This window comes from Zosterops lateralis (assembly GCF_965231275.1).
Source record: "Zosterops lateralis genome assembly, chromosome: 1".
Classification (NCBI taxonomy): Eukaryota; Metazoa; Chordata; class Aves; order Passeriformes; family Zosteropidae; genus Zosterops; species Zosterops lateralis.
Genome location: NC_139762.1, coordinates 151,853,043 through 151,865,853, shown reverse-complemented (window position 1 = coordinate 151,865,853; position 12,811 = coordinate 151,853,043). Strand labels below are relative to the sequence as shown.

At 46.7% G+C, this 12,811-nt stretch overlaps 1 protein-coding gene and 1 long non-coding RNA gene across 2 annotated transcripts in view; both read left to right on the top strand.

Moving 5' to 3' along the window:
• LOC310910070 overlaps positions 1 to 12,811 on the top strand; it is a 603,801-nt gene that overhangs the window by 250,998 nt on the left and 339,992 nt on the right. The window lies entirely within an intron of this gene.
• The window catches only part of ADGRB1 (adhesion G protein-coupled receptor B1), a 204,776-nt gene that overhangs the window by 134,058 nt on the left and 57,907 nt on the right, over positions 1 to 12,811 (top strand). Inside the window, exons 18-19 of the mRNA XM_083864984.1 lie at positions 4,309 to 4,412; positions 11,915 to 12,017. Of these exons, the coding sequence (XP_083721110.1) occupies positions 4,309 to 4,412; positions 11,915 to 12,017 (207 nt within the window). The remainder of the gene's footprint in view (positions 1 to 4,308; positions 4,413 to 11,914; positions 12,018 to 12,811) is intronic.

The following is a 12,811-nucleotide window of genomic DNA, read 5'->3' as shown; positions in this document are numbered from 1 at the left end:
TTCAAAGAAACCTTAATAATGAAGGAAGAAAGCAGAATCCTAAAATACTGGGGCCTAAGTCTTCAGGACTTGTTTAGTATAACAGTAAATGGCCTCAAGTTGCACCAGGGGAGGTTCAGATTGGATATTGGGAAAAATTTCTTCTGAAACAAGGAAATAGCAGAGCTACTATCCCTGGAAGCGATCAAAAAACATGGATTATGGCACTTGGGGACGTGGTTTAGTGGTAAACATGGTGGTGGTGTTGGGCTGATGGTTGGACTTTCTGATCTTAAAGGTCTTTTCCAACCTTAATTATTTGATTATCGCCAAAGGAGCAAGCTTCTCTTCTTCCTGCAGCCGGTGATTTTTGTGGTTAATGCCCTTCCTGATGCCAACAAAAGTCCCATCAGGGCTGGACCAATCCTTCCTTTTCTGTAGGGTGGAGGAATGAGCTTCATGGCATCTCTTCAGCAAAACTCCTTCTTCTAGACATGGGGTTTGTGGAAATTTGTAGGACGGAGGAGGAGGTGCAGATCAGAGTCTTTCCTGTGGGATGGGCTGCAGATGGACATCAGTTATTACCCTAAAGCTTGGCTTAAGCTTGGCCAGTCATCATTTGTGTAAAGCCTTGTCTAGGAGCAAACATCTGAGCTAGGAGTGATCTAGTACACGCAGAAGATCCTTAATTAGCTTCAGGATCTAGGAGAGGGTTATGGATGATGTGGGACGGTGTATGGGGAAGGCAGTGAGAGAACCTGAGGCCTTTTTGGGTGGAGGGACCTCAGGGAGGATGTGGAAGGGAGGGCAGCTGGGGTTGCAGTGTTGGGATTTAGGAATGCAGCCTGCTCATCTCTTAAAAACCGAGCCCCATTCCCTCGGTGAGCCTTGGATGGTTCAGGAATGAGTTACATGTCGGGCTTCCTTTGCTTTAATGGAGCTCCTCCCCCACTTTTATCCAGTTACCCATGAAAAGTCAGTGAAATGAGACCTACTTAAATCAAATGTCACAATCGATGCTCATCCCAGGCCACCATTTGTGCAATGTGAACTCAGATTGCCGTAAGGGGGGAGCAGGAAGAAGGAAAGGCTTGGGAAAGATCTTGGAGATTGTGAGCAAGGAGCCATCCATGGCTGAGTGTCTTGTGTTTCACAGTGCTTTTATCACAACCATGCACCTCTGCAGTGGGACAGGGCTGTTGTCCACCAGTGACACTGTTTTACACCACAACAACGCAGACTCCAACTTCAGAAGGCTGAAAATGACTCCTTTATTTTTGGGATGTGACTCCCTTATATACTATTTTACACAGACCAATCTGATTGGTGGCACAAAGACAAACCTCTTCAATCACATTGGTCAGACCAGGTCCCTCCTAGGAAAAGGAATGAAAAACAAACTTACAGTTACAAAAACATGTCTCTTGTTTACAGAAAATTCCCTGGGAAAAGAATTTCAGAAAACCAAAACATCTCAGGCATGAAACCAGGGCTACACACCAGGGTTCTGCAGGGGGCAGAGACAAAGCCGTGGCTTCCTACAGGATGTTGCATCCATCTCTGCCAGACCCTACCTAAATCAGAGTCTTTTCCACATTTCAATTTATAAGGAGCAAAATATGCGATATCAGCCCTCACCCTGCCTGGATGATGTTCAAATTCAATTTCTTTTGATGGGAGACAAAATCAAAGCGTTGATATTTTCATTGAAATTTATGTTTACCCTGTTACCAAAAAAAAAACCACTTCTAACCTTGCATGAATGTTTGGCAGAAGTAAATTCTCAGGGTTGGGAGCACAGTCATAGGAGTTGATGTTAAAAATCACAGTGACCCAACTCTCTGTAGAAGTTTAGGGAAGGAATCCACAGGTGAGCTGAAACATCTCTTCCATGAGCACTTTGGGAATGTCAAAGCAGAGGAAGATGCAGGAGGGATTGACGAGGTTCAGGTTTCCTGTCTGTAGCTGGTCTGCACCCAGTGAAGATCCCTCAGACCACCTGGACTCCTCTTGGTGCCAGCTGGGGACTTAAGCCACTCAATGTGTGTGACACCCCACCCTTAAGGGAAAGGAAGGACCCCAAATTTTTTGGTGAAAGGGAATGGCAGAAGTCAGAGGGGTCCCAAGTTTTATAAGTGAATTACAGATGGAAACCGTTCTGTTTGTCCCTGATCTGGTGCAAGCACATGGCAGTGGGTTTTGGATAAAAGGGTAGAGGGGAAGGAAAAAAGGAGACGAATTCAATAGGGGGAGGGAGAAACAAGGGAGAAACAAGGGAAGGGAGAAAGAGAAATCAGCAGTGCTAGCTCCAGCACTGATCCAGCTGATGGGCTGTCCAGGGTCCTGGGGTGCCCATGAGCTCAGGAAGTACCTTCTTATAGATAAGTTTTCTCTGCTTTGGAGATGTCTCTCTCTTTCCATGTAAATCAGTTGTTGTGCACAGCCTGTTCTAGAAATGGGTTGGAGCCTTCAGGGATCTTGGGTGGTCTTGATCCACCCTATAGTCCATGCCCAATTCTCGACCTTATTCCTGTGCCTGCAGTGTGCTGAGCTGTGCTGATCCCCAGGCACCAGAAGAAGGATTTTTTTTCCCCAGAGAAGTGCTGCCCTACCTGTGCATGGTCCCTTCTCCAGCCACATCTTCTTCTTGCTCAGTGTGATATTAGCAACAATCCTTGGTTGGCACCATGACCATCCATCTTTGAGACATTCACATTTATCCCCTTATTTTCTAGGCTTCCACAGTGTGTCACTAAATTTTGCAAGTTCTTGTTCCGTCCCCTCCAACAGCTGCTGTGGGTTCCTTGCAGTGGCGTGGTGAAAGTTTTGTTCCTCATTAGTCGCCCCCTGTTGTGAGATGTGCTCTTGTCCAAAATAAGCAAACAAGGAGGATCTTCCCAAGCCCTCAAAAATTGAGAAACGATTCAGTTCTGACCTCTCTATATCAGAGTTGTTCATCTCTTTTTGTGGAGTAACCCTGTAGTGACTGTGGACCTTGAGTAAGTGGACACAGGTTTGCTCTGGCCATGTGCTGGGCTGGCCAGGCTCCATTTAAACCCAGTACTGAGCTCTGCTTGCTTTGCAGGAGGCTCAGTAGCCTGGAATAGAGCTGCTGTAGCCTCAGCTCAATGGCATCCCTCTGACTGGAGGTTCAGGCTGAGCAGCCTCATGCCTGCCAACAAAACGGCGTAATCAAGTCCTTAGAGGACTGCCTGTTTCTTTCCCAAATTCATGCATAATTTACTTTTCTGTTTCTTTTTTGTTTTGGTTTGGTTTTGGATTTTTTTTTTTAATCTACTGTGCTAAGCCCTTACTGTGTCAGAAAACATCTCATCTCCATTAGTGAAGTGTGAGGTGATGGTGCTGTGCCAATCCAACGGCAACCTTGACCGGGCTCCCTCTCCTCTGCAAACGGTGTGATCCCCCTAAACAGAGGGTTCTTGGGTGTCTGTTCTCCATGGGGCTCTGCCTCTCCCTGCCTGGCTGCCAGCAGAGATCACTGATGTGGAAATAAGAAACGTGCCAGGAGAAAAAAGAACAAGCCTGCAGCAGAGAAAGCCAAGTGGGATTGAGCTCCTCGCTCCGAGCTGAGGACAGGGCGAGTTCAGTGATATCAGCGTGGCAGATGTTGGGCAGTGACAGTCACAGGGTGCAGAGAGCTCCATTAGAGAGGTTACAGCGTGTGTTTGCTCTTGATGTTGCAAGAGCTGATGTTCTTTTGTACTCAGTCAGGAAAAAAAGAACCATTCCACACCAGGTTTTCCAGCCTGTGTGATCCTTTTCTATGAGAAAACGCCTTGTGTAGTGGTGTAAGAGCAGTGAATTGATGGATGGTGGGTCCTTGAGGAGGATACACATCTTTTTTTCTTCCCTTGCTTCATTTCATTCTTTTCCAGATGGATGTTTGTGGTTGGTGGAAAATTTTCACCTTCTTTTCATCCTCCACCCTTCATCACCTCCATCCCAGAAGAGCTCGTTTGTAATTGTTTTGTTATTGCTTCATTAATTATCTTTCCATTTTCACACTGGATATGAAGGGCCTGATCCTCCTCTCATAACCCACACCTTTCACATGCCTGCCTTCCGTGGATATCAGAATTGTTACCCAGGCTTGACACTGGTTTGTGGGAACAGAGTCAGGTCCAAAAAAAAAAAAAAAGGGCTGGGTTAAGCATAAACAGATCCTGGTCTCCTTCCCTGTTTATTTGTATGCACAGTGTGATGTGAAGGTCAGCTGAGTGGACACACCAACAAACAGGAAAGTTCTTGCCATGAAATTTTTGTGGTAGAGCCGGCTGAACTTATTTTTTAATGTTTTCTCTCTTTCAGAACATGGAAAAGGTGCTGGTCCCTTCTGTCACGTTAATTGTAGGCTGTGGAGTATCCTCGCTGACACTTTTGCTGTTGATTATCATTTATGTCTCTGTTTGGAGGTATGGCTTTCATTCTCTTCTCTTCTTTTTGGGGAAAGTAACTGTCTTTTGACCGACACGGATCCTGGAATGTTTGCTCTGTGGTTTGGGTGTCTGGTGCTCAAGGAGGAACTGTTTGGGAATGAGTGGGCCCTGCAGAAAGTCATCCTGGTGGCTTAGCTGGCATTATTCTCTCCTTTCGGTGCCAGGGAAATTAGCAGAGTGAAATTAGTGCCATGCCCTCATGTAGGGACATTGTCCCATTTCCAAAAGCCTCGTGCTGGTCTCGATGCCTCTGTGTACCCCAGGAAACCTTGTCAGAGGCAGGGTGGACACGCAGGGCCTCTTGGCAGGCAGATGCTGCTGCAAGGTAATTCTTTGGGAACATCCAAACCTCTGTGACCTGCCACGAAAACATCTGGCCTGAAGAACTGACAGAACTGTTCAGGAGCTTGAGGATGTTAAACCTTAAATCATCTAAATAACTCCCCAACCTTTCAGCTACGTTTTGCCTTCAGCTTCAGATGCATATGGCATCCCTCAGTACATCCCATAGCTGACAGCTCCTGTGCACAGGTCAGGTGGAACCTAAAATTGTGTCATTTACGGAGGCTGAAGGGATTTTGGAGCAAAGCTTTGATGAACAATTGGCCCATGCCCCTGTTTGATACGTTCTGGTGACTCTAAGCTGGAGGACGTGAGGTGTGCAAGGGATTTTCTCCCTGTATTGCCTTGAACAAGGTCTGAGTTTATCCTACGAGATCCGTGTCCCTCCTAAATCCATGGCAAATAAGCTGAGACCTTCATGGCTCGACGCCAAGCAAAGACGAATCAGAGCCAGGAGAATGCCTGTGAAATCCAGATGGAGGGGCTGCAGGGAGTACAGCTGGGCATTGTTGGTGATCCTTTTGGGAGAAGGGATCAGCGTGAGGCTCTTACTTTGCGCAGTGCTTCTCAGTAGGAAGGAAAGGGTAAATTCCATTTGGAGATTGAATTGAGATAACTTTTTTTTCTGCGCTTTGATAGAGGAAAGAAACAAGAGAGTAAAAACTGAGCAAAAATGCATCTTTTTTTTTGTTGATACTGTGACAGTGCATAGTGGCTGGTTAATTTTGGCAGCTGAAGACTGATCATGATAACGTTTATCTAGAACTCAGGTTTTTCCGTGCCTGGGGTATCATTGGATGTGCTCAAGTCCTTGTCCTCTCCTGCTTTTCCTCAGGCTGGGCGGCACTGAGCAGCGCCGGTAGGTGACTTACTGGGGTCACTGGTGTCAGGATCAAGTGGAAAGTTAGGATAGAAGATTAAAGAGCAAGTGTTCGAGCCTCACCCTCTCTTTCCTATCAGAAACAGGATCAGGATCTCAAACCCAGGCTCAGACATGAGGCTGAATCAGTTTGGAGCATGCCAGAGCCATTTGGAATAACACGGTGTATTTTTTTCCAGGACTGTGCTCCCCCCATACCCCTCCAATATTTACTGTTATTGAGGACAGTAAATTGCCTGACCTGTTTCGAATATGTTCTGTTTAATTTCTCATTCCACTCTTTGCCTTATGCCTATGCCCAAAACGATCAGCAGGAATGGGAGGACACGTTTATGCGAGGCTTGAATGGATATTTCTGAGCTAGCCAAGGATGGACATGCATTTCCAAGTGATCCTGAGACCAGCTATATCTTGATTAAAGGGCTATATCTTGATTATCCTGAGTCTCTCTGTGTAAATATTTGTAAAGCATGATCGAATGATCTCTAGAATTTCTCTCTGGTGCGCTGAGTTTGTTGCATTTCTTCTCTGTAGATCATGTTTTCATGTTTCCCAAACTTCACAGCATTCCCATGGCTGAGCCCTGAGCGCTCTGTGTGTCCTTTTTATTTTAGGCATAGCTGCTGGACGTGAATGTGCTTTCCTATCAATGGTCTCAGGAACTTTGTATTCAACATTATCTCCTGGCTCCCACTTTGTTTTGCCCTAAATTAAATGTTGTAATAGAAAGCAGCTGGAGGAGTGCTTAGAAATGGAATCAGCATTGTCTCCAAAACACAGGAGCAGCATCAAAGCAGTTCTTTTCCACCATGCTGGAGAGAAACTCCTCGTGTCCTGGCTGCCTGATCTTGTGTGGAGAGCACTCACCAGGGCTCAGCTGTTTTGGGGAGCTTTGGCTGAAAAATTTCCCATTCAGAACTTCGGACAAAGGCATCTGGAGCATGCATCCATAGACCCAGCCTGAGTATGAAGCACTTCTGATGAATAAGCTCACTGAGGCTGACAATCTGGAAGCTTTCCCAGAATTTTGCCCAGCTAGGATTTGTTTGCATATATGGGAAGCAGAAAGGAAGGGAGGGTGAGAAAGAGGGAGAGGAACACAGTGAAGAAAAGAGGGCAGAGTAACAAGGAGACGATCCCAGTTTGGGGCTGCATATCAGGGAGGAAATGAATTTACCCTCCACTCCCCATTCAAAAGCCCCAGATAAAGGCTGCTCCTTGGTGGCACCTACTCAGCCACTGGCATGAATGGCACGAGCTTTTTGAGGCAAGTGATCACTTCAGACGCGGCCAACTTGGCACGGCCCCGCTGGAAACTGGAAGTTGTTTTCTGTTCGACGGCTGTTGGTGGCCTGTTGGTGGCCTCACTCCAGTTCCCAGCAGACAGATGGCTGCAAAAATCCCTGCTGCAGATGGTGCATCTTTGGTCTTATTAGCAGGCTCGACAGAGGGGTCAGTGAAACAGTGGGCCACAGAAGTGGAGTGACCTTGTTCCATCCCAGCACTGCCTGTCCTGGGTCACAGCTGGAGGCACAATCTGTGTGTGGGCCACGTGCTCCACAACCCATGGGGAAAAAAAAGGGGGAATTGCAAGAAAAAAAATTGAAAAACTTGAAAATGTGGAAATGAAAAACTGGAGGGAAAAAACCCCCAACCACTCAGGGGTCAGAAGAGGTGAAATGACACCTCTTTTTTGAGCAGCTCCTCCACACACTGGCATTTCAGGAGTGCCCCGATGCGTTTTCCATCCCTGAGCTCATTGCTGCTCAGTAGCCTCTGGAGTCGGTGACCTTTCCACAGCACGGGATCGATCCCTGCTATCGAGCAGCTCAGGCACCAGCCCATCAGCATGTGGGGCACGACAGAGCTCTGACCCTGGCAGCAGCTGGGTGCGTGCTGCATCACTGCAAGAGAACAGTCCCAGCTTTTCTCACTCCGGAGGATGGATTGAGTGGCTGTCAGTGAGCTCTCGAGGGGCTGTTAACACTTACTTTAAACCCAGGAGCTCTCTGCCTGTGACGGGGATGCTGAGGCACTCCTGGCCCTGGTGGGAGGTGGCAGGGGATGAGTAAGTGGCTGTGTGGAGAGGGATGTGTGCACACACGGTGAGAAAGCAGCAGTGACTCAGTGTTTGTGGAGAGGAGTCTAATGGGGGCAGAAAAACAGACTGTGGGCTTTTCCCACCTTTTCCATCTGTCTCAGCTGGTGCAGGGCTTCCCACAGCCTGTGGGGATCCTCGCTGGTGACCAGTGACAGGACCTGAGGAATGGCTGGAGCTGTGTCGGGGGGGTTAGGTTTGGTACCAGGAGATGTTTCTTCATTCAGAGAGTGGTTTAGCACTGGAACAGGCTCCTCTGGGAATGGTCACAGCACCAAATATGCCAGAGCTTGAGGAGTGTTTGGACAACACTCTCAGGCCCAGGGTGGGATTCTTGAGGTGTCCTGTGCAGGGCCAGGAGTTGGACTGGATGATCCTTGTGGGTCCCTTCCAGCTCAGGATATTCTGTGATTGTAGGACACAGGCTGGAGCAGAAACTCCCTAAATTAGCAGTGAATTTTCCCCAGTTTCGTGGCTGAGTATTTTGATACTATTTTGATATATTTTGATAAGTAGACAGAATCCATGAGTAGAGGAGTAGCAAGGCAGCACCCTGGAGTAACTCTGTCTTTGCTGCAGATGTGTTTTTGGGCAAAACCCATCAAGTTCTCTGTTTTTTTTTTTCCCCTCTGATACAAATTCCTGACTTCTTTGGCCAGAGGGTCTGGAGAGGAATGGTGATTTCTTTCTGTGGAGCATCCTGTGCTGGAGGAGAGGAAATGGAAGGGAAAAAACAAGCATGGCAGGAGGTCTTCTTAGCATTCTGACTGAGCAGAAGCTTAACAAGGAAATGTTTGGAATCCGGGTCAGGCTACCAAGGAGGACTCTGGAAGAATTGCCCAGGAATGCAGGATTGAATTAGAATGGTCAGAGCTCAGCTGCGTTTGAAACTGGTCAGGGATGTGAAAGGCATCAGGAATGGGTTCTGGAGGTACATCAGCACCAAAGGATTGCCCAGGAAAGTGTTGGCCTGGTGTTGATTGGGACAAGCAGCCTAAGGGATAAGGAGGTTGAAAAGGTGAAGGTACTCAGTGCCTTTTTGCCATGTCCTCCTGGCAAGGTTGGCTCCCAGGCTCCCAAATTGCTCCACAGAGGCAGAACCTGGGGAAGAAAATGCTCCCCCAGTGCCGAGGAAAAGTGTGACAAGGACTGTTCAAGTTACCTGGATGTTTACAGATCCATGGGATGCATTGAGGGAGATGTTTGGTGTGACTGTGAAGCCACTCTCTGTCACCTGGGGAACTTCCTGAAGGCTGGAAGAAGGCAAATGTTACACACAGCTTTGAAAAGGGCAAAGGAGGAGGATCCAGAGAACAACTGACTGGTCAACCTACACGGCCCCTGGGATGATTAAAGAGCAACTGGCTCTAAAGGTTATTTCCAGGCAAAATGATGGACAAGGAAGTGATTGGGAATAAACAGTGAGGATTTAAGGAGGACAGGTTGTGCCTGGCTGCCCTGTTTTCTTTTTGGGATGGGATGACAGCTTACATGGACAGTGAGGAGAAGCAGCTTGTGTGGATTTTGACATTACCAAGGCCATTAACACAAGTCTCCTAGTGCATTTTTGCATCCAGATCATGGAATTATGCACTGGATTGGTGGCTTTATATCTGGATGGAATTCCTGCAGGATTTGAGGGTGGTGGTCAAAGGTTTGAAGCCTAATCATGAGCTGGTCACCTCTGGCCAGGGTTGGTAGAGTGGCCAGCATTGTTTAATGTCTTTTTTAATGACCTGGACTATGTTTGACACTCCTGAAGCCACACCTCTAAAAGGTGCCCAGTATTGGATCTCCCCAACTCCAGAGACACCAGCACATTGCAGCAGGTCCAGTGGATGCTGAGGCAGCTGGAGAAGGTCAAAGGAGGCAAAGGGAACAAACTTGGGGAAGAGGAGGCTGTTAAAGAGCAGTCATGGAGAAGCCAAACAACTTGCAGAGGTAGGCAGGGAAAGGTCTAGAGGCACCAGCTGCAGCAGGAAAAGACCCAGCTGGATATAAAGCAAAATAATCCTTCACCACAAGAGCAGTTAAGTTAAGCAGTTTAGTGCTGTAATAAGTCAGCCAAGAGAGATGGAAGCGTTTCTGTTCCTGGTGATTTTCAAATCTCAATCAGACGAGACCCCTGAGAAACCTGATCTGACTTTGAAATCAATCCTTTTTTTTGGGGCATAGAATTGGACTGGGAACTTGAGAGGGGTTTTTTTTCACCAACTTAAATTATTCTGATTCTGTTCATTGCCAACCCACATCTCATTCTTTGGAGGTTCAGGGATCTGGAGAACATGATAAATTCTCAGGGTATGAAGGGAAGCAGGGAAAAAGGAGAGTTGGTTTAAGGGTGCTTGAGGGGGAAAAAGCCTTAGGAGACCTGAATTATCTCCCCTTACATAAATACAGATTTATGATCAACTCATTTCTTACCTTTTTCTGACCAGTGAGACCTTAGAAGCTCATGCTAATAGCAGTGGGATCACAGTGTTGCTACACAGATTTATTACATCTCCTTCCCACCAGGACAGAGCCCAAATCTCCCTTTCTACCCTGCAGAAGCTGCTGACTGGAGATTTGAGGTTTTACTTCACACAATCAAAACATGAATAGGCTGAGGTCTCGGTATCCTCCAGCCACAAATGGAGCAGGGTCTGGGTGATGCCCAGCATTGTTTGGAGCCCAGTGAAATCAGGAAATTTGGGCTCAGCTTGGCTGTGAAAGGAACCAGAAGCTCATTTTTCAGCCTGTCAGCCCAGTTTCGTTCTGAACTGGGATCCTACATTTCATTTTGCAATCTGTTCTGTGGCTGGGAGAGTTTCAAGGAGAACTTGTTATAAACCAGATTTCCAACAGATTAAGCAGGAGTTCCTGCTACCTTTTCTTTTTTTTTTTTTTTTTTTTTTTTCTTTTATCCAGGAAAGCATATCCTCCCCATTCATTTTTGTCTGAAGTTACAATTCAAGAGGAAGTTAAAAAATAAAACTTTTACAGCCTTCTTTAGGTCTAAGGCACAGATTTACCCGTGTCAGAACACACACGTGCAGTAAACCTGTCCTGCCCTCCTCATCAGAAACTCAAAACTCTGCAGCCAAGGCACGACCAACTCACTCTTGCAAAAATTAATTAATGAAATTAAATTCCTAACATAAATAGTTGATGTGCTGGAATATAGGAATAATCCTGCATTAGCCTCCAGGGATGAGCTGGTTGATTAATACATCTGTTTCTAATTTATATAAGAATCAAGCATCTCCTCATCACTCATCTGCCATTCAGGCAGGACACTTGCAGCATCTCTGAGATAATTCACATGTGTGAGTGTTGGTGTGGTCAGATCTTGAGTCAATCCTTGAGGACTTGGACCTCTGCAGCTCCCTTTTCCTTTTTATTGGGTACATCTAAAAAGTGCCTTCAAAGAAATTTCCCTCTGCAGCCAGTGGTTTGAATTAATCGTGGTGCGCTTACCTCGGCAGCGAGCCTGGTGCTGTGCAACAAATCAGAAATGACAAATAGCTGGCTCCTGCAAGGTGCTGAAGGCAACAGCTCCCTGACTGCTGTCCCTGATGTCCCAAACCCACAGCTGCAGTTACATATTTGGCCTAGTTTGGAGAAGTGGTACAAAAAAAAAAAAAAAAAAAAAAAAAAAAAAAAAAATTAAATAAAAAAGAGAGGAAAAAAAAATTGCTTCTCAAAGCTTCTCACCCCAGGAGGGGCTGTTAGGCTGAAGGAGGGGGAATGCTGAATCACACACACTTTGTCATCAAGGTGCATGTGTTTGTAATCTGCTTCCATTGCCAGCATGCCTGTGGCTCTTGGTTGGGAATCTTTTCCGTGTGTTGCCTGTTTGTTTTCTCTCAAGCTCCTTTTCAAGCCCCCGTTTCAAGTAGGCTGAGCTGAAGAAGATTTACAGCACTCTACTGTTTTAGGAGGGGCTCTGACTAGGCTGGCCCCTTGTTTGTTGGCTCCTAAACTCCAGCTTTGATTGGGGATGATGGAGGCATCTTCTCACCCTCCCTTCCCGCCTTGTTCTTGTCTGTCCAGCACATAAAAAATCTGCAGGAAATTGCCAATTCTGTAGAGCCTGGCCTGGATTGCTGCTTTGCAGAGGTCACCCGGGGCAGGCTGTGACAGGGTGGGTCTCCCTCCCCTCTTCTCTCACTGCAGGTACATCCGCTCGGAGCGCTCCGTCATCCTCATCAACTTCTGCCTCTCCATCATCTCCTCCAATGCTCTCATCCTGATCGGACAGACCCAGACCCGGAATAAGGTAAGGGATGTGCCGGGGCTTTGTTTATTTGTTTGCTTTCCCCCTGATTTAGCACTAAAATGATCCATTCAGGCAGCGCTTCTTCATTTTTCCTCCATCTGTTAATTAGCGACATGTCAAAGACACGGCTAAATGGCAGATTTCAATTTTCTCTCTTGCTCTCTCTTTGATAATTTGTCAGCATCCTCAGGGCTTTGATTAAAACCAATGTGATATTTTTGAATATCTGCCTAGAGTAGCTGGCACATGGCACGGTGAGGAAGCGTGGTGATTTGCAAGGCTTTAACCATTTTATTTTCAAAAAAATTACAAAGACAGATTGAGAAAAGGCTTTAAAAAAAAAAACCCAAACAAACAACGTCTCAGCTTTACATTTATTTCTCCAGCAGTTTTTAATACTCTGAGCTGAAAGTACTTGGCAGATGTTAATGAGCACAGGCACAAAACTGTCCAACCTTTTTTGGGGATGGGAAGCATCGCCAGATGCACCGTGAGCCACGAGGGACTCGGAGCAGATCCCAGAGTGGCTCCAGCAGTCCAAGCAAGACCCAGCGTGATTTTCCAAGCCATGAGCACTGGTTGCTCTCTTCCCACAGACGCAGCTGGAGAGGCGTGTGTTGCCTCCATGACTTTTTTCCATCTCAAGCACTTTCAGGTTCCCTGTTGATGTCTGGCATGACAAATCACTCACCATAGTATTTTCCCATCTTCCCAAATGCTCCGACCATCATAACTCTGTTGAGCCGAAAAACGTGAGGCAAGGCACCTCCTCCACTGTTTCTGCTTCCAAAATC